A 26,815-nucleotide genomic window follows, 5' to 3' on the forward strand; every position below is an offset into this window, starting at 1 on the left:
TGGAAAGAGTGTTAGGCAGGCAAGTAAGACAACTGAGTGCTGCAGGTTAGTGGCTGACTGACACACTTCTGTGGATGTTTTGTTTTTCCCAAGTTCACAGCCTATACACCTCTTCTAGGATCAGACTGTGTACGGCAACTCAAGCCTTGGACTGCATCTCTGGCATGACCGTAGAAGGAGGGGAGCCTCAGCTTGGGAAGTGGGTTCACTTGCCTCTGCTCATTCACTCCTTCCACAGTGTAAGGACACAGAGCTTGTCCCCTGGCACTCACTGGAAGCAGAGGGCAGCCCTGGCCCTACACCAACCAATCCCCCAGCCCACAAGAAGGAACAGCAGCACACCGGTTCCTCATTAAGGTGCTGGGGATGATCTCAGATTCCAAAGGGGAGCTGAGAGACAAGGCAGGGGAGTCAAGGCACAGGGCTCACATACCTCCCAGGAGAGTAGCGGGGCCGTCTTCGGTAAGCATTGCATAAAATCTAAAGCTTATGTGCAAGTGGGAAAGTAACGTAGAGTAGTAAAATGTTTTTCCTCTTGCTTACCCAGCTATCTTGTCGTTGCTGCCGACGGTTCAAAGGGAAGATGACTACAAAGGAGATGTATATAGCACTCAGGAAGCTGAGGCAGGGGGATTATGAGTTTAAGGCTAGTCTGGACTGTACAGTGAAACTCTGTCAGAAGAAAAGAGAAGGGTGAGCTGGAGAGATGGTTCAGTGGTTAAGAGCACTGACTGCTCTTCCAGAGGACCTGGGTTCAATTCCCAGCATCCACATGGTGGCTCACAACCATCTGTAATGAGGTCTGATGCCCTCTTCTGGTGTGTCTGAAGACAGCTACAGTGTACTCACATACATAAAATAAATCATTCTTTAAAAAAAGAAAAAGAAAAAGAAAAGAGGAGGGGAGGGAAGGGGAGGGGAGGGAACTGGCATTAATTTAAAGAGTTTAATCTAGGAATGACTTCATATCAAAAACTTGCACTAAATCCCCCTCTTGAAAATTCTCAGACTGATAGAGGGAACATTTTTTTAAAAACCTAACTGGATTAAAACAGCGTTTGAAGGTTAGAGGTTCACTTAAACAGGAATGCACTATTTCTTGATGGTAAACAAAGAGGAGATTTCTTTCTGTAGAACATTAGCTCTGAGTGTGAAAGATAAAAAGATGAAAGCGAAACACCAGGAGCTCCATCACCTTAGGGGTGACCCAGGCTCCTAGAAGACAGGACTAAACTGCCTCAAGCTAGTTCACTGAGTCTCATTCAGGTGAAGACAAGCAGGTGTGGGGGGGGGGGGTGAGCAGGACTTACTGACATAAAAGAGTGGCTGGAAACTATGGCCAAAGTCTTGGGAAATAACTCCCCTGTGGGCTATTTCTAGAATGCTGGTCTGAGACTCTGGCTTCCTGACTTCTAAAGGAAGAGGGAAATGAAAACAGTGTTTTCACATCTGGAGAGACAGCCCAAAGGAGTAACAAGTGATCCCACTTATTTATTTAGATTAATTTTTAGGTTTTGTGTATGAGTGTTTTACTTGCTAGATGTACGTGCACTGTATATGTACCCAGTGCCCACAGAGGTCAGAAGTGGGTGTCAGAACCCCTGGAGCTGGAGTTACAAATGGTTGTGAGCCACCATGTGGGTGCCAGGAACTGAACCCAAGTCCTCTGCAAGAGTAGCCAGTGCTCTTATCCACTGACACATCTCTCTGGCCCCATTCCCGACTTTTAACAAATACGGGTTTGTGAAATGGGGAAAGATGGCAGACCACTGAAGACATTATCACTATCAATCTCTTCACCAGGAAGGGAGAAGCCAAACAGACTAAGCAGGCAGCAGTGAAGTGGTGGCCACTGATCCTTACTAAGTGTGACCCAAGGAGGGAACAGCGCTGCATAGAGCCGATCTCCTGTAAGCTACAAGTGTCTCCAACAAAAACGTCTCTTGGTGCTCAGCCAAAACACACCTTGTCTACGTTGCAAGAATAGACAGGAAGAAGAGACCTAGGAGAAAAGAAGCAATGTTCTTTGTGTGTATCTGTGCTTCTGCAAGCTGACAGACATCTCTAAAGAAATTCTATAAGTGGCCAGCAAACACAGATCCAACGCAGAGCCTCCTGAGGGCTAGGTAAGCTGTCACTGAGCCATACATCCCCACTTTGAAAGAACAAAACCAAGTACAGGCAGTACACTGAGAGGCTGGGACGCTGTAACTGTTGTTAAGAACAAAAAATGACACAGCCACTACGGAAAACAACTTGATAGTTCCTTAAAGAGTTCAATGTAGAATTACCACGTGACTTAGACTTTACTGTTGCTATGACAAAATATCTGAGAGAAGAATTAGCACAGAGAAGGTAAATGCTGGCACAGAACAGGCTGCAGTCCACAGCAGCCTGCAGGTTTCTGAGCCTGGTTTTCTGGATAAGCTATATCCTTAGAAGGCATGCTCACAGCAACCCGGTTCTTCCAAAGATGTCCCACTTTCCACGGTGCCAGCAGCTCCCAATATCTATTCAAAAGTTTAAACCACCAATGACTCAGGCCACTGACGTGAACCTCATGAAGGTCGGAGCCCTCATGATGTAGCCACTCCGGTAATGGCCTGACCGACATAAAGGAAAGTGTCCTTTATTCAGTTCCTACACGTCTTCCAACACAATCAACCTGACAGTCAAGACGGAGCAGAACATCCAGTAGTTCTTATGAGTGTGCACACAGACCAACCGAACGCAGAGCTCTGGCGAATACATAGATACTTGCTTATAGCAGGCATCACTCACAACAGGCAAAAAAAGAAAAAGGTGGAAGCAACCCAATATCCACTGACATCTACTGTAAACAAGATGCAGCATGTAAAAACAATGGCGTTTCATCCAGTCTTAGAAAGGAAAGGAGCTACATGCTACAACACGGACAGGACTTAAAGATGGAGCTATGACACATGCTACAACACGGACGGACCTTAAACATGTTAGGTGAAATAAGCCGGTCTCACGTAGAGAAAACTGCATGATTCTACTTGTATGAAATCATCTCGATTTTACAGACAGAAAGTAAAGGGTCCTTGCCACTGTCTGGGGATGGGGAGGGAAGTTTCTAGTTAATGGATTCAGAACTGCAGTTCTGCAAGATGAAGAGAGTTCTGGAGATGGCTGGTGGTGACGGCTGTGCAAGACGGGCGTTTACTGTCGTCAACACGCGTGTTTAAACAGAGTTAAGACGGCAACATTTATGTGTGGTTAGAAATAAAATTTAAAACCCCAAATGGCCAAGGAACAACCTACTTAAAAAGCCAAGTCTGGAGGAATCCACTTGAGGCCAAGTACGAGGCACGATGAAAACATGGCTAAGCTCCTGGTCCACTCGCTATAGCAACCCTCTGATGCAAATGACAACAGAGCAGCCTAGATGGATTTGCATGGAGCCTTCCAGCATCCTGGTCACCAGCCTGGTTGCCAAATGTACCCCACCAACATAGAAACCCAGGAATTAGTAAATAGCACCCACATAATTTAACCTGGGACAATGTGCTCCCTGGAGTCTCAAAGAGCATAGCAATCAGAGACCTGGGAGTTTAAGGGAAATTAAGTTTAAATGGCTGTCCAGAGCAACACAGGAAATGCACAGCCTTGCCGAGCTGTCTGGGTTTCCAGGAAAACACACAACGTTGCCTGGAGTGACAGCCCCCAGGTTGCCTGGAAGAACTGACCTGTGGTGGGTACAGTGCAGCTTTCACAAAAATCTGAATGTAAACAGCATTTCCACCCACCAACAACTAGAGCTCACTCTAAGACAAATGGGCCCAAAGTTTCCAGAGTCACCCCTTTCCTACCTTGTGAGAAAAATCCTAAAATTATAACACAACTTAATTAGTATGCATGCAGCGGGTGCATAATCTTAATAGCACCATAAAGTTGCAAGTTAAATACATTACAATCCAAACGTGTTTGCTATTTCATGTTCTTGTTTTGTGGATATGTAAAAATTACCATGTATAAATTGACAATAATTATCCCTTAAGGAGTAACATATTCTTTAAATATGTGTCAGCTTTACTACACTGACACACATATGTAATTTTTGAAAGTCAAATGCTTCATATTCAGGAATAAAAATGTAGACAATGTATGTAAATGTTTGCAAATCATAAATCTAACAGGAGGTTAATACCCAAAATATATGAGAAACTCAACATAACCGCAATTCCATAAACACTGGTTCTGTAGGAACTTAGTACTTTTATTTGTCATTTTTGTTTATTGAGATAGGTTCTCTGCAGTTATGGCCGTCTTAGAACTCACTCTGAAGACCAGACTGGCTTCAAGCTCACAGAGACTGTGTCTGCTTCCCGGTGCCGGAACCAAAGGTGTTTACTGTTGAGCCCAGCAAGAGCTGAATATTTGTGTTATTATATTAAGAGAATTTTAAGAAGGAACATCTCAATGGATGCCAAAAAGTATTCAACAAAACTCAACTTGTATTCAGGATTGAGTGAGCAAGAAAACGAAAAGGTACCATATACGATGGGAGTTAATGTCTGCAAGACATTGACTTGAGTCTGACAAGAGGCTGATACACAAGAGACTCAGTGCAATACCAAGAGCTAGATAACCCCTTTCAAAAACAGGCAAAGGACAGAGCATCAGTCAGATTGCCACCATCGACAAGTGCCTGAGGCAATCAGTTGATGAGGCAAATATGTTTTTGGCTCCTGCCTTCACTGGTTCCAGTCTCTCATCAGTTGCTCTCATTGTTTGGGGAACATAACAGTGGAGTCACTCAGAGGAACTGTACCCCAGAAACCAAGCAGAGTAAGAGGAAAGGACTGGAGTTTTGCATCACCCTTCAAGGGCACTCTCTCAGTGAACTTGATGCCCCACCTTGTAGAGATCCCACAGCTCTCAATAATAGCACTCTGGTAAAGCCTTTAGCACACAGGCGTTTAGAGGATCCTGGAGCAGACGCTAACAAACCTGAATGCAGCCTCCCAGCACAGACTAATAGCCAGCAAGGCAAAATCAAAACTGCAATGAGTTACTATCCCATGGTTTTTTTTCCCCAAACAAAACAAAACCTTTTAAACAAAATTGCTTGTTCTCTGTCTGTCTGTCTCTCTCTGTCTCTCTCTGTCTCTCTGTCTCTCTCTCTCTCTCTCTCTCTCTCTCTCTGTGTGTGTGTGTGTGTGTGTGTGTGTACCCATGCACATGCAGATACTCCTGGAGGGCCAAAGGCAGCAGTAGATTTCTCTGGAGCTACAGTTATGGGTAGTTAGGAGCTGCTGGGAGCTGAACTTTGGTCCTCTGCAAGAGCAGTATGTATTCTTAATCAATAAATCTCCCCAGCTCCACCCTATCTATACTTCTTAATATACGGATTATTTAGAAAAAGATAAAAATATTGTTAGTAAGAATATAGAGAAAAAGCAACCTGGTGGTTGGTGGGGCTGGAAACACAGGGTCATGATGAAAAACAGTTCCTCCAAACGTAAAGAATTAGCATACGATCCAGACATCCATCCCATTAGTGTACACATGGCCAAAGAAATGAGCTCACCACTTGGAAGAGACACCCGTGCTCCATGCTCGTTGTAGCATTACTCATGACAGTAGAGAGGTAGGACTCTCTACTAAGTGTCCATTAGTGACTAAGCAGATGAAGGGACTGTGACATCTACACACGGGCTGTTACTCAGCAGAAGGAATCCCGACATCTTTAACAATATGAATGAACCTAGAGTCCAGGATACTAAGCGAAATAACCAAGGAACAAAGAGAAAAGCATTTCAGGCCTAGAAGGACAAAGGTCACCTTTCTCTCTCATGTGGATCATAGCTTTGGAATTTTAGACTATGTATTTAACCTGGAATGTTTACAGCAACTAGGAAAGTATAAGAGGGCCATGGTTGGTGAGGCGGGAAGCGCGAAAGGGGAAGATGACACATGCAAAAACAGAGGGGAACTCTGGAGGCAGTGAGGTACAAAGGGAGGAGGGCCCTATGGGGAAGGGTGAGGGAGAGGGCCAGGGCCATTAAAACTAGAGATGTAGGGAGAAGTCATGGGGACTCCTGCTACTTTCTAAGATAATTTTAAAGGTACAGTTTGTTTTTAAGTTTGAACAGAAGTCCTGTGCATGGGTGGGCAATGCCCATCCCAGAAGGCATGGGTGATCAGTGTAACCCTTCCTCTCTGCTGACTAGCTCTCAAGTGCCAAGCAGGCAGCTGAGGGAGAAGAGCCATCAGTGATCTTACCCAGTGGTGACCCTTGAGTGCCAGGCAAGCTCTCGCGGGTGCACACTGGTATAATAGTGGCATGATTCTGGTGGGAATAGCCAACCACTTTCTACTTGGCTTTTAGACCTGCTCCTTAGAAAGGGGTTCATTTCATAAGCTATTGGGAGGGGATTCATTACAGTTGTTTTGACAAATGGATGTAGTATTAACGGCCTTCTATTAGTCAGGGTTCTCTAGGGGAACAGAAGTAATAGAATGAAAATAGATGGGGGGGTAGGGAGGAGGTTATCACCTTTACTTCCAGCACTTGGGAGGCAGAGGCAGGCAGAGTTTGAGGCCAGCCAAGACTACCGAGTGAGTTTCAGGACAGCTTCACTGAGAAAAACCTTGTCTCAAAAAAATTATATGTATGTATTATGTATGTATGCATACATATATATGCACACTCACATATAGGTATACACATATACATATATATGTACATATTTAAGTAAATCTCCTTTATATACATACATATACATGTGTATATCCAACCAGCTACCAGCTCTTGTTGGTCCAAGAATCCAACAGTTGTTCAGTCCTCAAGGCTAGATGTCTCAGCTGATCTTCAGTAGATGCTGGAATCCTGAAGAAGTAGACTTTAACGCCTGTGAAGGAATGGACTTGCTTCTGAGAGTGAAGAGGCAAAGAGAGCAAGCTTCCTTTGTCCATTCCAGCCCAGATTAAAAGACGATCTTCCCGTTTCAAATGACATAATGTTAAAAAAAAAAATCCCTCACAGGTGTGCCCAGCCATTTGGGTTTTCAGCAAATTAATTCCAGGTGTAGTCAAGTTGACAATCAAGAATAGCCATCTGTGTTTAGAAAGGTGCTGCTCTCGGCCTTGACTGGAAATTTCCCCCGGCAAATGGCAATCTGTGCAGACTTATGGCTGCTCAAGGTGCTCAGCCCTAAACAGACACGTGTACCACCACTTCCAAAGCTCAGCGACGGTCACAGAAGAGGGGAATGTCAGAGTCGGATGACAGGGAGGACAGAGCATTGCAATCACGAGCTCACAACAGCTGTGGCCACCTGCACTGGGCCTGTCAACATCCAGTCACGGCTGGGAAGGAGCTCCTCAGGCTCCATTCCTCCTGAGAACCTACTGGCTGCTGACAGACGCTGAGTGAAGAAGGGCCAGCTACTGTCTTCAGTGGTGTGGCCACCGGCGAGCCTCGCATGCTCCAGAGGACAGCTCCACATTCATGCTCATACAAGGGCCATATCCAGACTCAGGAGGTCACCAACCAAAGTAAAGAAATGTCAAAGTGGGAGGGGCTTGTAGGTAGGGAAGATGATGGAAGCATGACGTAGGTAAGGGAGGGTCAGGAGGTAGCGTAGTGACTAACGTCTTTGAATACACTTTATAAAAAGGATAAATAGTATATATCTCACTTATATGTAGAATCCTTAAAAATGTATGTGTATGTGTGGTTTGTTTGCATATATGTCTTGTGTACTGCATACGCACCTAGTGCCAGTGGAGACCAGAAGACAGTATTAAACCCCCTGGAACTCGAGTTACAGATGGTTGTGAGCCACTGTGTGGGTGCTGGGAATCACATTCAGGTCCTCTGGAAGAGCATTTCTCTGGCCTTAAACGCAGAATCGTAAAAGGCTGAATTTAAGCCAGCATAGTGGCTCTTGTCTGTAATTGCAGCACTTGAGAGACTGTGGAAATCATCATTACTAGTTGATGTCCAGCCTGGGCTAAAAAATTAAAATAAACAAGAAAAAAAAAAAAGAATTCCCAGAAGCAGAGAGTAGGTAAGTGGCTAGCAGAGGTAAGGAAAGGACAGCAGAGACACAATGGGAGACGGTGATCTACGGGTGCAGACTTCACCTACCCCGAATGAGTCAGGTTCTAGACATGCAGTATAGAGCGCGTGATTGGTGGGACACGTGACATATGCTGGGAGAGCAGATCTTCTTTTTGTTGTGTATGTATAAGTGCACATCTCACGTGTAGGCTACCTTTATCTCTCAGCCTTAATCTCTCACTAAAACTGAACCTCACCATTTCAGCTGGGCTAACCAGTGCGCTTCCAGGCTCTGTCCACTTCCACCTGCCAGTGCTGGGGTTGTGTGCACACAGGCCACGCCTGTTTTTACATGTGTGCTGGGGAACTGACTCAGGTCCTCTTGCTCTTCACACCAAGTGCTTTTGTCCATGAAGCCATCTGCCTAGGCCCAGAGAACAGGTTTTGATTATTGAGACAGATGAGCTGGGCCTCTCTCCCTGGGGCACTGAACAGGTACTAGTCATTGTACCTAGTACAAGATACACTGCTCAACACTGTGAAAATCAACACGCATGTTAGCATGCTATTAGAAACACTCCTCACGTTTCTTTTCCTGTGAATAAGCACAGACATTGCATGCTAGAGGATCTGATTTCCAATGGACAGAGCTACTGGGCTCTCTCTTGCTGCTCTAGCTCCTTGAAGAAAAGGCCTGTCACTGGAGCAGACAGGTTAAACCACCCTTAGTCCAGAGCCGTTACTCTGAACCTTTCATGATTGCCTCGAGGAAGCTATACCACAACCCCGGCTGCTTCTCCAGCTCCTGAGGGTGCGGTCCAGGCATGACGGTTTCAAGAACCTTGCTCGGGACTTTCCATGGAGTCATTTCCACCCAATCCAGAGGCGGGGCACCTCTCCCAGTGGCTTAGCAGAGGGACTGCTCTAAATACTGCAAAGCAAGCTGGTTAGCCAACGCATTATTGCAATGCAAAGCCCAAGAGTCTTCATTGTTTGTTTCTTTGGTTTTTTTGTTGTTGCTTGTTTGTTTGTTTGTTTGTTTGTTTGAGACAGGGCTATCCTGGAACTCACTCTGTGTAAACCAGGCTGGCCTTGAACTGACAGAGATCCACCTGCCTCTTCCTCCTGAGTGCTGGGATCAAAGGCGCGCATCAACACCACTCTGCTAAGAGTTTTCTCTTAAGTGGTCTTTCTTGCCTACTTTTTCTGAAACAGGCTGAACTAGTAACACAAAAAGAATTAACAGCTGTGATTGGAGCAGAGATAGTTTGTGACAACAGAGTGGCCAGCAGCCATGCTACACAAGAAGTGGAAAAGCCAGTCACATGGAGAGCCACTCTAGGGTTAGGCCTCAAGGCCACTGGCTAGCAGTGGAAGAGGAAGCAGCAGGCAATCCCAATACCTAGATCTAGAAGCCACTGCCCAAAGCTGAGAAATCCTGGCTCCCTGGGTCTACACAGAGCTCTACCACTTGCCCAGGACCAAGAGTACCAGTACCAGAGACTGACACAAGAACTCTAACACTAGGGGGCGCCACCTACCGCTGCTGCTCCTACCTGTCAACCATGGCTGCTTGTTGTCATCAAGCAACAAAAGTGATACAAAAGCTTGCCAGAGGCCAATAATGGAAGAGCTTTTTATTTACACAAGATTTGTATTCCCATAAAATAAAGTAATAACTTTCTACACACACACATACACATAGAATCTCTAGCTATAAGTCACTGCTGTGAGAAATTAAAGCAGATATATATAAGTGGAGAGTTAAAATGTGCCCGTGAGTTGGAAGACTCAATAGTAACAAGTAAATTCTTCCCAAATTGATTTACAGAGTCAAAGCAGCTCCAAAAATGCAAATAACAAAATAGTCAAAATAACGTTGAAAAAAATTGAGGAATTATAAATATGATTGATGTATGTATTACTGTAATCTGCATCAAATAATTGCAGGGTAGAGTTCCTCTTACATTTCTTAGCAGGGTTTGTTTTGAATTTGGTAAGCTTAGTTTTGTAAAGTCAATGAAAAAACCATCACTCCTCACATGATACAAAGAAACCTTGACTAGTTTTTTAACAACATTGTACAATGACCGATGAAAGAAAACAAGCATGGGGTTTGGGGGACTGTTGGATCCTGCCACTCTACAAGACCCATGACTGACAGGGAGAACCGGCCAGACAGCTCTCAGAAGCACGGCTACCATCTAGAGAACTCTTTATAGCAGCTACACGAGAGCCCTTAGGGTAGCAGGTAGAGAGAAAACAAGGCCACTCACACTGCGACTTTTAAAAGCACCAAGACTGCAAAGCTGGCTTTGCAGGTCTCACAGTATGAGGTCATGACACCGTATTTCACTTAGTGGAAAATGAGCCGTTCTAGTGCACATATATGAGATCCTGCCATTGTATTTTAACAGAGCTTGGAAGGGAATATGTAAAGTTAAGGTCTTGACATATACCCAGCCTGCTTGCTTATGTTGCCTCCTGTCACTAGGGTGGTACTCCACAAGGACGGGATTTTGCCTATGCTGTGTACTCTGATATCCTCGGGCTCTTCCTCCAAAAAACTAACTAAAAAGTAAACTAACTGCTCAGTAAATGAATAAATTATGATGCCATGCAGCTATTTAGTAAATATCTGTAATATGATTTTCTGGCATCTATATAGACACAAGCCCAGGAAATGATGCACTCAGCTCACAGAACCGTCTCTCTCTAGGACAATGTCTTTGATCAGATTACAAGCTAACTGTCTTCTCTTTATTCATATTGTTTCTACCAAACAGATCCCGAACTTCCCAGCAAAGTGGTCCGTGACTGGATGATTCTCCTCCCTCTCCCTCTCCCTCTCCCCCTCTTTGCTCTCACTGGATAATGTAGACTAGCACTAGCCTCTAGTCAGTAATTCTGCTTCTGCTTTGTGAACACAGGAATGCACATGGCACTGCACCCAGCCTGCCTATTTTATTCTAAATACTCTGTGTGCTTCTTAAACTGTCTAACACTGAGAACAAGAAGGACAAGTGCTTGTTTACAGAGTCAGCAGTCTATGAAGGCCCTGTCAGTGAGCTGCAGCATGCTCTCTTTTCTTTTTGTTGTTGTTGTTCTTGGTTTTTTGCTTTCTCTACCTGGCTAGCCTATCTTCAATCAATCTTTCTAACTAAGAACTCTCTATCATTCTGGCTAGTTACAATCCTTTGATCTACTTTGATCACTAGATCCAAGACTCCTTTAAGGCAGAAAATAATCAGTATGTTTCTGGATTTCCCACTGCTAAAGCATGCTGGAAAATCCTTAGTTAGATGAACACAATGACTTTCATTAAGACTGAAGAAGCTTGAGGGCCCAAGACAATGACAGAGCTACAAACGGAGACTGGGCTGTCAGACAGACAACTCACCAGCAGTGTCTGCCCTTGGGAAATGAAGAAGTGACCTGATACAACGATCGTGAGGACAAGACTCCCGGATTCTTCACTGGATTCAAAAACCTTCAAGAGAGAAAAAATGTTGACAGTGTTTCCATGATACACATAAAAACGTTTCTGAAAGCAGATTTCTTTCTCAGACTGAGCTTCCTAGCGGAACCTTTTTTCCCATTTACTCTGTAACTGGTTCCCTTGCATTGTCAAACTCCCATACATATACATATACATATACATATACATATACATATACACATACACATACACATACACATACACATACACATACACATACACATACACATACACATACACATACACATACATATACACATACACACACACATAACTCTAGCTAGGAATATTTCTATAAGGTCCCACAATCTCTACCTTACAGTTTCTTATGCAGGTTTTAGAATTTTAGTTATAGAATAAACTCACAACTTTTTGAATTTTAATTAATTTTAAATCCCAACTTGAAAAGCCAACATTTCTGATGTCAGGAGGGATGCTGTAAACCCTGCCCCAGTTCCTTCATTCACTACTTTCTGCTCTTCCCACACTGGTCCCCTAGTTATTTACAGAACATGCCTCCCACCCGCTTACACGAACAATCTTGTGTGCCTTATGTCCACTTAGAAATAGAGCACAGCTTTCAAAACCACAGTCCAGATAATACGTTTGGATGGTAAAACTTTAACATAACAATGTCACTTCACATGTTTTTATGTATATTGGTGTATGCATGTCTGTACAACACTGTGTGTCTGGTGTCCATGGAGACCAGAGGGATCAGACACCCTGAACCAGAGTTAGGGATAACTGTAAGCTGCCAGGTGGGTACTGGAACTCAAGTCCAGGGCCCTGGGGAAAGCAACCTGGGTCCCCAGGGAAAACCACTGAGGTAACTCTGTAGTCCAAAAGTATCTAAAAGAGAAATGTACAATTTATGGTCTCCCTAAAATAATCTTCATCCTGACTTCCATCAACATGTTTGTGTCTGTTTGTTTGTGAGACTGGGTTTCACGATGTATCCCTGGCTACCCTGGCTCTATAGACCAAGCTGGCCTTGAACTGACAGCTGCCTGCCTCTGCTGAGTGCTGGAATTAAAGACATGTATTATTACCACACTTAGCTTCCAATAACACAGTAATAAATACATTATGTATATGTGTCTATGGGTATAGCACATCTGTTTGGGTACCCACAGAGGTTAGGAAGCAGCATCTAATTCCCTGGAGTTATGGGCAGTTATGTGTCACTTGATGTGGATGCTGGGATATGGACTTGGGTTCCCTGGAAGAGTAATATATCCTCATAACCACTAAGCCATCTCTTGAGCCCTGATATACAGAATTTTTACATTTAGCTTCGGCATGTTGCTGCATGTGCACACAGGGAAGAGGGGATAAGTAGACACACACACATACACACACACACATTTTTAGTACTGTAGAGTATCACTCAACAACTATGCCATTTTTTTTCATTTCTGTTAGGAACTTCCCCCGCAAATATAGTTTTTGTGCAAAGTACAACCATTAAGTGGAAACTTAAGGGTTCTTTGCAAAGTTGGTTGGATGGTGTTTTGCTGGGTGAAACACGTGAAGGAATGTTTAGTAGAAGCAGACACAGGTGAAAGGATGTTCTGCTAAAGCAAGCATGTGAAAGGACATGTGATGGATTCTTTGCTAACAACAGGCATGCATTGGTCTGTCGTACATTGTGTAGTTGAGTTGTATTTGTCGGGACTCCATAGAGAAATGCACCAAAAAATGGTGGTGCCCTACGCTTTTCTTTTTCTTTTTTTTTTTTAAAGATTTATTTGTTTGTTTGTTTGTTTGTTTATTATATGTAAGTACACTGTAGCTGTCTTCAGACACTCCAGAAGAGGGCATCAGATCTCATTACGGATGGTTGTGAGCCACCATGTGGTTGCTGGGATTTGAACTCTGAACCTTCGGAAGAAGAGTTGGGTGCTCTTACCCACTGAGCCATCTCACCAGCCCGCCCTACACTTTTCTTGTTGCTTCCACGGATTAGCTGATTGGTAGAGTGATGTCAGTTGAGACAGACACACCATGTGTTGAGGCAAGACACATGCTGAGACAAGACCCGTGGAGGACACATGATGTTTGGAGGAATATAAATAGGACTTGACAGACAGTGACAGAGGCCTAGCTAGGCTTGCTTATAGAGCTTGCTGTGCAAAGCTTGTGGGTCTCCCATCTTCTCTGATCTTTGCTTCTCTGAGAGAGGCACAGCCAAGAACTTCTCCTGGTGCTCCTCCTGGTCCCTCCTGCTGACTTGGGCTGAGGCTGAGGCCCGGATGTCTCTCCTAGGTTGTGCCACCACTGCTGATTCATTGTTGCTGTCCCAACTCTACCGAACTCAACTGCTGGTGTATCCATGAAGTGTTTGCGAGTGGGTCAAGCTGCTGATGCTGACCTGTGAACTGAACTGCTGATTTCCAGACAACACAGACAGGAGTTGCTCCAAAGAACCTTTCTAAACAAGTCCATCCTCCCTGCCCCCATATCCTTTCTTTTCCACTACCTCTGGTGGGTGGTGGGCTACAAGGGAGGTTAAAGCGTTTAAGAACGATCATTAGAAATAGGATTTGAAAAATTAAAGTTACAACACCATTATGAATATTCTCCTTACTCCTGGGATCCTCATGTTAAAGATGCTATTTCCTTCTAAATTACTGAATTCTGACAACAGACTTGTAGGAAACTGTCTAGACTTTCCCCACCCCTATCTTGTTGCCTACAATTGCTCAGGCAACATCTTTATATACAAGTGTCACAGACATCTCAAATCTAACAGTCCAAACCTGGAGTTCTTTACCTTCTACACTGATTCACCCTGACTGCCACAGTTTTCCTGCCTCATAAAAGAAATTATCCTTTGGTTCTTTAGGGGAAAATAAACCCACAGATTGTCCACCTCCCCTTTTGCAATATCCAAATCCACTCCATCAGCGAATCCTTTGTGCCAAAATGTACAGAACCAGACAATTCTTCCCGGGTCTGGCTGCTTGTATTTATCCTTATCGTCGCCAGCAGGGCTTCTATAATAACCTCCTGACTGTTATTTCTTTCTGTTCCTGCTTTTTTCTCCAATACAGTTTATTTCCATCCAATAGAGTGGCCAGAGCGATCTGTAAACATGTAAGTCAAATCCTGACATTTCTAGCTCAGAGCCCGTCAATGACTCCCCTCATTCCAAAGTCTCCTGGCCTCTCCGCTCTTCTGTCTTCTCTCTGACCCACGTGGGCGCCTTGTTGCTGGGCACCTTAGGATCATAACACTCCATGCTTTCAGTGCTGGCTAGCTGAGAATCGCTCCTGGATTCCTGCACCACTCTCTTCTCTAGATTACTAACTACTTCAGTATTACCTTTCAGCTGAGAGCCCCCCCCCCCCAGTCCACCCCATCCCCTCCCCCAGCTTTATTTTTCTCCATAGCTGTTACTGACTTTCCCCCTACCCTATTATTACTTATTGTTAGTTGTCTACTGGGCACATTATTTTCATCTCCAAAAAAACTGAGATGGATCACTGCTATATATCCTACATATCCTATACATCCTACGGTCTCAGATAGTGTCTGACATTTAGCACAGATATAACATCTTTTTTTACTGGATATGAAATTTCAATGATGGCACCATATTAAAATACACCATTTTCCAAGGAAACAAAGGCATTTTCAGAAGGAATCATCATTAGGAGAACTATACTAGGGGGAAAAAAAGAATAAAAGCTGTCCTTCAGACAGAGCAATGAGATCAGATGAAAACTAAGATCTCCACAGAGGAGAGGAGAGTACAGGAAATAGCCACCACCTGGTTTTATTATATTTATTTATGTGCTTGCTTGTGGTGGAGGCGCTGGGGAGGATGTCGAGGTCAGGGAACACCTTACAGGAGTCAGCTATCTCTTCCCATCACGTCAGTTCGGAGCATTGAACTTCAGTCACAAGTGCCTTCACCTACTGAGCCATCTCACAGTCGTCTTTTTCTATTTATTCTTCCTTCATTTGGACTGAGTATTATCTGTAACATTAATCAGTATATAACCTTTAATGATATGTGAGTAAGAAATTCCTATATAATCACCTGGCAGTCTTCTCATAGGTTGTTGGTGCTTTTTTTTTTTTTCCTACATTATCAAAAGTTTTCATTGGATCTTCAAAATCCAACTTCTATAAAGGACATCAAGTCACCTCATGACTTAGAACAAAGTAGAGACGTCTGCAGCTATCATGAAATTGCCACTTTTAATCCATCCTGTAGTGCCCTATGAAAGGGTCACAGAAAGACAGTTATTATCATAGGAGGGTATGATTCCTGATTCAGAGAGAGCTTCAGAACAGCCAGGGCCACACAGAGAAACCCAGACTCCAAGAAACAAACAAGCAAAAAGCCACCACCACCATGATCAACAACAGCAAAACACATTTTTCATACAATATATTTTGATTATGATTTCCTCCTCTTCATTTCCTCCCAACCAAGTCCTTCCATCTCCCTAACCACCTAACTTTATGCTCTTTATGCTGTCTCTCTTTCAAAAAAAACCAACAAGAAACACAAAAGCAAAAACTAAAATAAACAAGCATAAGACCTTGTCTTAGTTAGGAATACCACTGCTGTGATGAAACACCATGACCAAAAGCAACTTGGAGAGGAAAGGATTTGTTTGGCTTATAGTTCTATGTCACTGTCCATCTCAAGGAAGTTAGGCAGGGACCTAGAGCGGGGGATGATGCAGAAGCCATGGAGGAGAGCTGCTTGCTGGCTTGCTCCCCATGATTTTCTCAGCCTGCTTTCTTATAGGACCAAGGACCAACAGCTTAGGGTTGGAACCACTCACAATGGGCTGCACCCTCCTCTATCAATCACTAATTAGGAAAATGCCTTAGAGGCTTGCCTACAGCCTGATCTAATGGAGGTTGTTAATTAATTGAGGTTCCCCCCTCTCAGATGACTTTAGCTTGTGTCAAGTACCTCTGACCCCTTGTCAACTTGGCACACACACACACATTACTGCTAAGCTCATCAAACTTTGAACATTCAATTCTAGCCCAAAGTTCCAAAGTCCTTCAACAATCTTCCCAAAACCACACGGTTAGGTCTGTCACATGATCCTGGTACCAACTGATCTTAGGGTTATTTTTGCTGTGATAAAACACCATAACCAAAAGCAACTTAGGGGAGGAAATGGTTAATTCAACGTACACATCCCCATCATTGTTCATTGTCAAGGAAGTCAGGACGGAAACTCAAACAGGCAGGAGCTGATGCAGACGCTGTGAAAGAGTACTGCTTACTGGGTGGTTCCTCGTGGCGTGCTCAGCCTGCTTTCTTATAGAGCCCAGGAATTACAGCACCCACAATGGGCTGGAACCTCACCATCAATCACCAATTTAAAAGATTCCCTACAGGCATGCCCACAGCCCAATCTTACGGAGACATTTTCTCAATTGAGGTTCCCTCCTCACAGATAACTTTAGCCTGTGTCAAGCTGACCTAAAACTATTCAGCACAAACCAGGGAGATTTTTTTTTTTTTTCAAAACAAAGCAAAATGAAACAGAAAAGCTATGAAAATAGCATTGAGTTTGTTTTGTGTTGGCCAACAATTCCTGGGAATGAGCCCTGTCCTGAAACATGACTGATATACACAGTGAGACTCCACTGGAGGAAAGTGACTTTCCCTTTGCCAGCCAGTACCAATTGCAGAGAGCTTGCTGAGAAAGGGTGGGATCCCATGTCCACCTCTCTCCCTCTCAGTGCGGGGACTTTACCCGGCTTGCCCCTCTGCAGGGTTTCGTGAATGCTGCCACAGCCTGTGAATTCACATGTGCACCAGTCCTACTCTATCTGGAAGACACTGTTTCCTTAGAGGCATCCATCACCTCTGGCTCTTATAATTTTTCCACTTCCTTTTCTGTGTAGATCCCTGAGCTCTGAAGAGAGGGGGTTTGATGATAATGTCCTATACTGATGCTAGCCACAAGACAGTTGCGATGGGTACAATAATACCTGATAATACACACATACACACACACACACACACACACACATATATATATATATATATGATCACTTAATATTGTTAAGTGGTCAATTAATCAGAAAAACATAATCATCCTAAATACCTATGCTTCCAATAACAGCTAAAATGCATGAAACAATACAAGAACTACATAAGTTTATAATTATAGCCTTATTTCAATACCCTGCTTTCAATAACTGATAAAACAAGTCTATAGAAATCACAAGTATATAGAAGATTGGAAGATGTCCCAACCAGCATGTTACCTAAACGACCTACAGATGCGATGAAGTCCACATTAAAAAAAAAAAAAAAAGCAAAAACAAAAACAAACCCATAAACATCATAACATACATACAGAAGGGCCAAGGGGAAAAATACAGGAATGCAGAGAGAAGCCTACACACTTACGGTCAGCAGGTTTAACTACACTGTCAACAGCACTCAGTACAGAAGGGATAGACTCTACAGTAGAAAGCTAGTGCTCACTATTCACAATGTTAGAGATGCCCTAGCTGCAAGGAAGGACATATTAATAAGCCTAGCCGAATACACCATTGGAAAAATAAAGCCATATTAAACAAAAGAAGGAATACAAAGTGGATTAAAGTCTTAAATATCACACTAACAGCTATGAAACTATTGGGAGAAAGCATAAGAAAATTTCTATGGGGGGCTGGAGAGATGGCTCATCGGTTAAGAGCACTGACTGCTCTTCTGGAGGTCCTGAGTTCAAATCCCAGCAACCACATGGTGGCTCACAACCACCCATGATGAGATCTGACGCCCTCTTCTGATGTGCCTGAAGACAGCTACAGTGTACTTACATATAATAAATAAATAAGTCTTATGGCTGGGCACACAACTATAATCCCAGTGCTGGGTAGAGGGGTTGAAAACAAGAGAACTGCTGGGAACTGCAGACTGCCAGCCTAGGCTAGGCTCAGCCACCCTAACACCAGGTACACACACACACACACACACACACACACACACCGAGAGAGAGAGAGAGAGAGAGAGAGAGAGAGAGAGAGAGAACGAACAAAGAGTTTTAGAATAACAACCTAAAAGCACAGATAACAAAAGCAGAACTAGGCAAATGCAATTATGTGATACTAAGAGCTACTGCACAGGAAAGATAACGATTAGCCTACAGAAGAGAGGGAAGTATCTGCAAACTATATGTCTGATCAGGGGTCAGTTTCCCAGAGCACACAAGGAATTCAGACACCATGTCAGCAGACACAGACCAGTCAATACAATATAAAAGTGAACAGAAGGCCTGGATAAACATTCCTCAAAAGACGCACACATGGCTGACAGTTACACGAACTTCTCAACATCCTTAATTGCCAGGTAAATCAAGACACTGCCCCAGTGAGGTATCACAAAACTCCAACAAGAATGGCTACCATCAAAAGAACAGAGCCGACAGAGATGAGGAGAAGGAGTTCACAAGGTTTTGGTACAAATGTCCAAGTGTGCACAGCCCTCAAAGAACTAAAGCATGAACTCCATTCACGACCCAGCAACCCCACACTGGGCACACACCCAAGAGTAATGAAATCACTTTTGTCAAAGAGACGGTGCACTCTACTGTTCTGCAACTCTCTTCACGGCAGCCACCTTCACCAGTGGGAGAACGGACACAAGACACCAGCCAACCACAAAAAGAACAAAGGTCTTGGGGGACACAGCTCAGTGGTGGATGTACAAGGCATGTACAAGGTACATCAACCCCCAGGAAGACAGGGCAAGGACAAAGTGACCTCAGTTAATATTGCACCGAAAAAAACTCAGTAAATCTATAAGAGAGGCTTTAAATTGTTCCATGGAAAAGAGCTGATACATATTTGCTTGGATATGCTAAATACAGTGACTGATTATATCATGTATAGTAACCAAAGCATCACACTGCATCCCATTGAATGGCTTTATGTCCAAATAAATCAAAGAATATTTTCTGAGCACAATTAAGTTAAAAAAATCAGCAACAGGGTGCTAAAAATTGCTCAAACATTTTAGAACTAAATAGTATTTCTAAATAGCATATGAACAGATAACAGACTGAAAGGGAAACCAGGTATTTTGAATTCCAGATCATGAACTGAGCTAACATTGCCGTGTGCCAACAAACCATGTGGTCAATAGGCAAAGCATCAGAAAAGCACAGAATGAACCCCACCTCCTGTTTCTGATTTTAAAATCCAGAGAGCCAAAAACTAGACAGAACTTTCCAGATGACAGGCATCTGTGTGAAACTGACAGCTGATAACGACACTTCCTGGTGGCAAGCATCCCCCAAGACACAGGACAAGAAGTGCCCGCTCTACATTAGCTAATATTCTTCACTGAGGAGTTGCAACTACTCCGGAAAAGACAAGGAACAAAAAGCACTCAGATGTAAAGGAAAAATTAAAACCACATTTAATCACAGACAATGATGGTCTATGCAGACAATCCAAGCGGCTTTACTAGAATAAGTGAATTTAGAGCAGCTGCATTTACAAGGTAACATAAGAAAACAAACTGTGTTTATTTACACCAGGTGCTGTGGTTTGGAGGTGAGCTGTCTCCCATAGACACAATATTTGAATATCTGGTCTCCAGCTGGTAGTGCTGGAAGGGGCAGGTCCCTGGGCACAGGCCTGAGGTCTATTAGCCCAGACCCATTTCTGTCTGTTCTTTGGTTCCTCACTGTGGGCACACTGGCCGACATGCCCCACCCCCTGCCACAATGAGCTGTAGCCACAGCAAACCCTCTATCTTTTGAATTGGTTCTTGTCATTTGGTCACAGAAAGAAGGAAACTAACTGACAGACTAGTAAGAAACTGAAGCTTGGTTTTAAGAGCACCGAGATATATAATATCATCAGAAGTATAAACTTCTTAGGAATAAATGCGAACTATGCGAAAGACTGTCACGTTACAAGTCGAGATAAACTTAAATCACAAATACGTGGGGAGAGCTTTGCCCAGGGTCAGGAAGATTTAGTATTCTTAAAATGCTGTTAGGCGGCTAACAGCTAACAGTATCCATGCCCTAATGCCTAGAACCTGTGAATGTTATCTTACACACCAAGAGGGACTTTGCTAATGGGATTAAGTACCCTGAGATAGGGAGATTATCCTGGATTAGCCAAGTGGGCCCAGTGCAATCATGCGTGTCATTAGGGGAAGGAGGGCACCAGCCAGAGCAAGAACTGACTGCCGGTGTGGAGGTGGAGGCCAGGTAGGGAGTGCTGGCCCAGTACAGATGGATCGCTTCAGTCTTCCTCACATTAAGTTAGCTCTGTAAAATATCACTTTGGACTTCTGACCTGCAGAACTATAAACTACAGGACGCTGTGTTAGGCCATTAAACATGTGGTGGTTTGTTACAGCCACAATAGGACGCTAAGACCCATCTTCTCAGATTGATCTAGCCAATCCAAATCAAAACTCCGAGCCTGCGAAATGGTTCAGTGAGTGAAAGCACAAGGCTGATGAACTGAGTTGGATCCCAGAGCCCATGTAAAGGTGGAAAGAGGGAACTGACACCTCCCCAAAACTGTCCTCTGTCCTCTATGTGGAATGGTACGCACACAACAGCATTCTCACACATTTGTACACACAACACACAATAATAACTAATAAAAATTTAAAATATTAACTCCTAATTTTGGAGAAATTCCACTAATTCTAAAATTCACATAGATATGTAATAATCTAAAGCACAGAGAATATATACCAAGCATTTAAATTTTTAAATATTTATTTTATGTGTATGTGTGTAGACACAAGTGTACATGTGTGCACATGATCTCATGGTGGTCAGAAGAGGGTGTTGGATCCCCTGAAGCTAGGGTTACAGGTGGCTGTGAGCCATACATGTGAATGCTGGGAACCAAACCTGGGTCCTCTAAAAGAGCTGTAGGTACTCTTTCCTGCAGAACCGTCTCTCTAGGCCCCATCCAAGCATTTAACAATAGCATGGTACCCACCACATTCAGACCTAATAGGAAAAGGAAAAAACAGGAAAGCCCCTGCCCTGTAGCTTCATTTGTTCATCGGTTCATTCAACCAATATTGCTGTAAACCCATTAGATACCAGGCATTTTTCAAGATGGGGAACATCACTGAGCAAATAACCATCTGACCCTCACGCAACCTTTGTTGGTCTAAGTCCTAAATGCTGTTAGCCTCTGAGGGATAAGGGAAGTCAGACGTGCCTTCTGCCTGCATGTTCTTTCTCCTCCTCACTGCTGTCCCCTGGGCCTGTCCCTTTTTGGTGAGGAGTTCCCCTGGAGAGCACTTGCTCTCACAACTACCATACCCTGTACTGGGCTTGTCAGCAGCCTCCCTCACTTGTCTGCCCAAGGGGCTTGCAATACTGCGACTGATACTCCAGGGGCTTGACAACTCGCAAGGTGGGGATTTCAACCAAAAAAGGGTGGAGTTGTTGGCCTGACCTTGAAAATGCCCTGAGTCTTTCATCTTTCTCCATAGGTGATAATGCTGCTAGCAACGATGTAGAAGACCCCGTAGCATGGGTGGATAGCAACAGCATCTGTCATGGTCAGGGCAAGTTTAGTGTCATGAGCTAGGGCCTCATTTGCTACTCTACCCCTTTCCCTCAGCCACATCAAACTGCAGCCAGTCCATCTCCTTTGCTGTAAAGGTTCTCCTGGACCACTCTTTATGGCATCTGATGACAGACGTCCCTTCCTTGGTATCCTTCCTGTTGATGAAGGCATGTCTGCTTCCCACGCTGAGCCACTTTACCATTCCCCGTGGCCTGACTATCTCTGTACACAGGCTCAGCCAATGGGAGGCCGCTGCTTCTTGTTCTATATACAGAGCCAAGCTGGATGCGGCCCTGCCAGGAGCAGCTACTCTTGTTTCAGGAGAGGTAAAGGTGACTGCGTTGGTAGCGAGCTGCTCAGAGCCTCTCTGAGTCCTGGTCTTAGCTGCTGATTAAACTCTGCTTGTGACTCTAAGTCCTCCAAACTTAACTTCCACCAGCCTATGCTGACCAGAAGCCTTGTCTGTGACACAAACGGTTACATAGCACGGATTTTGTGATCCACATACAACATTTATATAGGACAACGTGAGCGATCACGTTTTACTGAGAAAAATCGTATTTCTTGTGTTTAAATGTGTGGGAACTGACACATCACTTTCATTGTGCTAGGCGATTTCCTGACAGAGGGACTGCTCACACAGAGACTGATCAGCACTGCACTGTTTAAAGTGGAGCCCGTGGTGTCTGGGTTCACTGCACAAGCATGGAGAGGGGGCTGTGGGGCCACAGCTGTCCAGGACACAGTGCAGTTCACTGTAGACTGTTCGGATTTCATGCTGCATCCTCACCGTAGATAGTGTCGTGTATACTCTGCTGACGATTTAACTAAGGTTTTTGTTAACTTATACATACAGTGCACATGTGCGTGTGTGCCACATGTGTGTATATGCCCATCGCAGCCAGACCCCTTGGAGCTGTAGTTCCAGGCTGGTGAGCAGGCTGATGTGGATGCTCAGAATTGAATTCAGGTCTCCTGCATGAATATTACGTGCTCTCAGCTGCTGAGCCATCTCTCCAACCCCTACATCTGTAATGTTTTATTACAGATTTCATCTATTTTATGATGGCAAATGATGAAATTGTCTATTATCTACGTGTACTTTACATATACACAATATATCAAACTTTTCCATATCGTGTTTTCTGAGTTTGTAGTTAGTCCACAAATTTTTCCCAATCTTTCCCAAAGAATCTTCATATAGTTGCACCTAGGAACGTCAAGGATCAAGTACAAGTGCTACAGTTCTTACTGACCTGCAGTCCTCTGAATGAGCAGTGTCCTCCAGAGGCCAGAGCATTGGAGGACTTGGTCCCCATTCGGTGCTACTGTTTGGAGACTCTAGAAGGTCCAGCATGGCGGGAAGAAGTAACTCACTAAAACAGGCTTTGAGATTTACAAAGCCTTGCTTACTTGCAATCTGACCTCTTCATTTTGTGCTTACAGTTCAGGACATACGCGCCCTCAGCTTCTAGTCACACCAGTCACTGGCTGCCACGGTGTCCCCATGGTTACAAACTCACGCCTTCAGGAACCATAAGTCCAAATAAACCCCTTCTTATAAAAGTTCCCTTGGTCATGGTGTTTCATCACAACCATAGAGAGGTAACTACGACAAAAGCTTAAATAGTTCACATGAAAGCATCAAATTATCAGATTGTTATTATTCATCCTTGAACTGTTCTCGATATTCAGGTTTGTTTGGAGGTTCTCAATAACAACTGGCCCCATACTCACAGACCTAGCCGTACACTTGTTTCAGTAACAGTTAAAAGGCTGTTACACCGAGGCCACCTGCCATGAAGCTCTTTCCAGTTTCTCTAGCTATCTTGCTCCCTCTCCAGCCCTGTGGTACTCACTACTCACTGCCTCAGTTGAAAGGTCTCATGGTGAACAAAGACAGCACAGTGATTGCCAAATTCTCATTTTAGGGGACCTTTTGGTATTTAAAATACAAAACAGTGAAATGAAATATAAGTACTAAGATGGAACACATCTTTGTTTGGTTAAACATAAATCTCAACACATGCTCAAAATATTTTACTAAATTTGAACATTATCTCTAACACTGAAATAAACTTACCTCATTCTGTAGACCAGGTTGGTCTCAAACCCATAGCAATCCTCCTGCCTCTCAACCTTCCAAAGGCTAAGATTACAGGTATGAGCCACCATGGCTGAAGAAATAGATTGTTTTAAATCCACTAATTATGGGACCACCAAGGTGGCTCAGGGGCTAAAGGAACCTGCCACAAAAGCTTGGGATCCAGATCAAAAGTGGATGGATTCCACAAAACTGTCCTCTGACTGCTACATACACATCATGGTTGTGCATGCACACACATACACACACACACACACACACACACACACACACAAACATACACACACACACACACACACAAACATACACAATTTTTAAAATTTGCTAAATGTTTTAAAACTAAATAGAGAAAAAAAACTATGGTTTGCATGAATAGTTCCCTAAATTGTATCTTTTATAGACTTAGTTTTATTTAAAAAACCAATTCTATGCTCTAATAAACAAATAATTATGTAAACTATATCAGCCTGTAGCCAGAGATTGCAGTTCAAACAGTTGACAACCACAGAGCACACTGCCTACATGGTTGTAAGCTCTTTACTACCTTATTCTGTGACGTGTCCTTTCTATGCATTAAACTAGCATGATTATAACAAACCAAAAAAAAAAAAAACCTTCTACTAGCTTAATAAATGAATATTCAATTAATTTCATAATTATTCCTGAAAATAATTTTATCCCTTGGGGGAAATAAAGTGTCAAAAATTATCCATTCTGGGCGTCAAATATCCTAGGTACAATACTGAACACAGCAAGTAATTGTCTAGCTCATAAGAGAAATAGAGCAAATGAAAGAGAGGACGGGAAAGGACATGAGTGTCGCTGTGACAGGCACTGAAAGGAGGGTCAAGAAGGATTCCCAGAAACCACCACAGCAGGTGCTCACAATCACTGTGACTGCAGCTCTAGGGTACACAAACACACACACACACACACACACACACACATCAGTATGAATAGGGAGGGGAGAGCAGGAGCGTCCCTGAAAAGGCATGGCTTGAGCAAACAGCTGAAGGCATGAGAGTTAGTCAGGTATCAGCAAAGGATGCCATGCTGGCCTCAAATCCACAGCAACCCTATTACCCAGCTTCCCTAGTGCCAGGATTGTGCTAGGATTGCACTAGGATGGACTTTGCACAGTAAGTTCATATAGTTTTAAAGTGTTGAATTTAAGAACTACTAAGGGGATCAGGGAAATAATGGTAGCTAGACTCTGTCCTGTGGTCACCCCTTTCCAGACACAATCCAAATACCAATTACCTTCCTGGAGCATAATTAAGGTCTGCATTCAAGTGGTTCTAATGAGCGTCCTGAGGCCTCAGGGGGCAGATAAAGGAGCAGGCAAAATGTTTTCCCCTCTAGGACAGAATCAGTGAAACTCTGTGTATGGAACCCTGGGGAAGGACAATATTGCAGTGCCTGGGCAGTCCCAGCCTAAAGAAAAGGCACCAGACATCAGTGTGCTCTCAAGTTCACTCTCCTTCCCAGGCTCCAAAGAGTACTCCCTACTCCTCTGCAGGAGGGTCAAATCCATGGTGGTGGTTTGAATATGCTTGACCCAGGGAGTGGCACTAGCGGGAGGTGTGGCTTAGTTGGAGAGGGTGTGGCTTTGTTAGAGTAGGTGTGGCCTTGGAGGAAGTATGTCACTGTGGGGTTGGGCACTGAGTCCCTTCTAGCTGCCTTGAAGCTAGTCTCCTGTTTGCCTTTAGAACTAGATGCAGAACTCTCAGCTCTGCCAGCACCATGCCTGCCTGGATACTGCCATGCTTCCACCATGATGACAATGAACTGGACTTCAGAACCTATAAGCCAGCCCCAATTAAATGCTGTCCTTTAAAAGAATTGCCTTGGTCATGGTGTCTCTTCGCAACAATGGAAACACTAAGACACTCATTATTTCTTTATAATTAATATATGGGGGGGGGGAGAAAAATCAGAATAAGGACAACCTAGAGGAGCAAAACTGTTCAAGGAGATTGATAGCCTAAAAATAATTATTACTAATAACTAATACTCTTCAAGTAGAGTCTTGGAGCTAAAACCATTTTATGAAAATAAACATTCAACAGGCAAATGAACAATATGAGGCCGAATTAATGGTCAAAAGGAGAAAGCTTAGAGTCTCGGGGGAACTACAAGGAGGAAGAGATCACTTGTGACAGTGTAAGACACAGGGATTGAGAATCAGGGTCAGGACAACAGACATGTGGAGAACAGAGCAAGGGAAGCCACCCACTAAACAGAAGAAAAATCCCAGAGAGACATGAGACTGCATGAAGATACGAGACTGGATAAAGGAATCGAGTTCCAGGAACCAATGGGGTAGCAGAAGACACAAAAGCAAGAACTGGTCGCATGCCAGCGAAACCCTAAGTTCTAGGCACACAGAAATGTCTTCAAAGCTCCTGGCTAAATACAAAAACAATGTAGTGCTTGAGAATCCTGGGGAACCCATTTTCTTCAAAGTGGCAACTTAAGACGAAGAGTAAGCATGGTCTCCACTTTTACTGTGTAATATTACCACCTGGTTAATGGCAACTGTGAGGGTGGGTGGGTTGCAGGGCAGCCAAAAAACTAAAATTAGAACAATAAAATTACTATGTCAAAATTTAACAGATCTAGAGGA

General features: G+C 43.8%; 1 protein-coding gene across 8 annotated transcripts in view; it reads right to left on the minus strand.

The window, feature by feature from the left end:
* Rec114 (REC114 meiotic recombination protein) overlaps positions 1–26,815 on the minus strand; it is a 169,851-nt gene that overhangs the window by 47,728 nt on the left and 95,308 nt on the right. For 6 of the 8 annotated variants that reach the window (NM_028598.1, XM_030244650.1, XM_011242822.2 and 3 more), the window contains exon 2: positions 11,433–11,522. The exons of 1 other annotated variant lie outside the window; for it this stretch is intronic. In NM_028598.1, coding sequence (NP_082874.1) covers positions 11,433–11,522 — 90 coding nt within the window. Of the gene's footprint in view, positions 1–5,554; positions 5,765–11,432; positions 11,523–26,815 lie in introns of those variants that run through there. One more of the 8 variants, XM_011242823.3, reaches the window with a different exon arrangement.

This window comes from Mus musculus, chromosome 9 (assembly GCF_000001635.26).
Source record: "Mus musculus strain C57BL/6J chromosome 9, GRCm38.p6 C57BL/6J".
Taxonomy (NCBI): domain Eukaryota; kingdom Metazoa; phylum Chordata; class Mammalia; order Rodentia; family Muridae; genus Mus; species Mus musculus.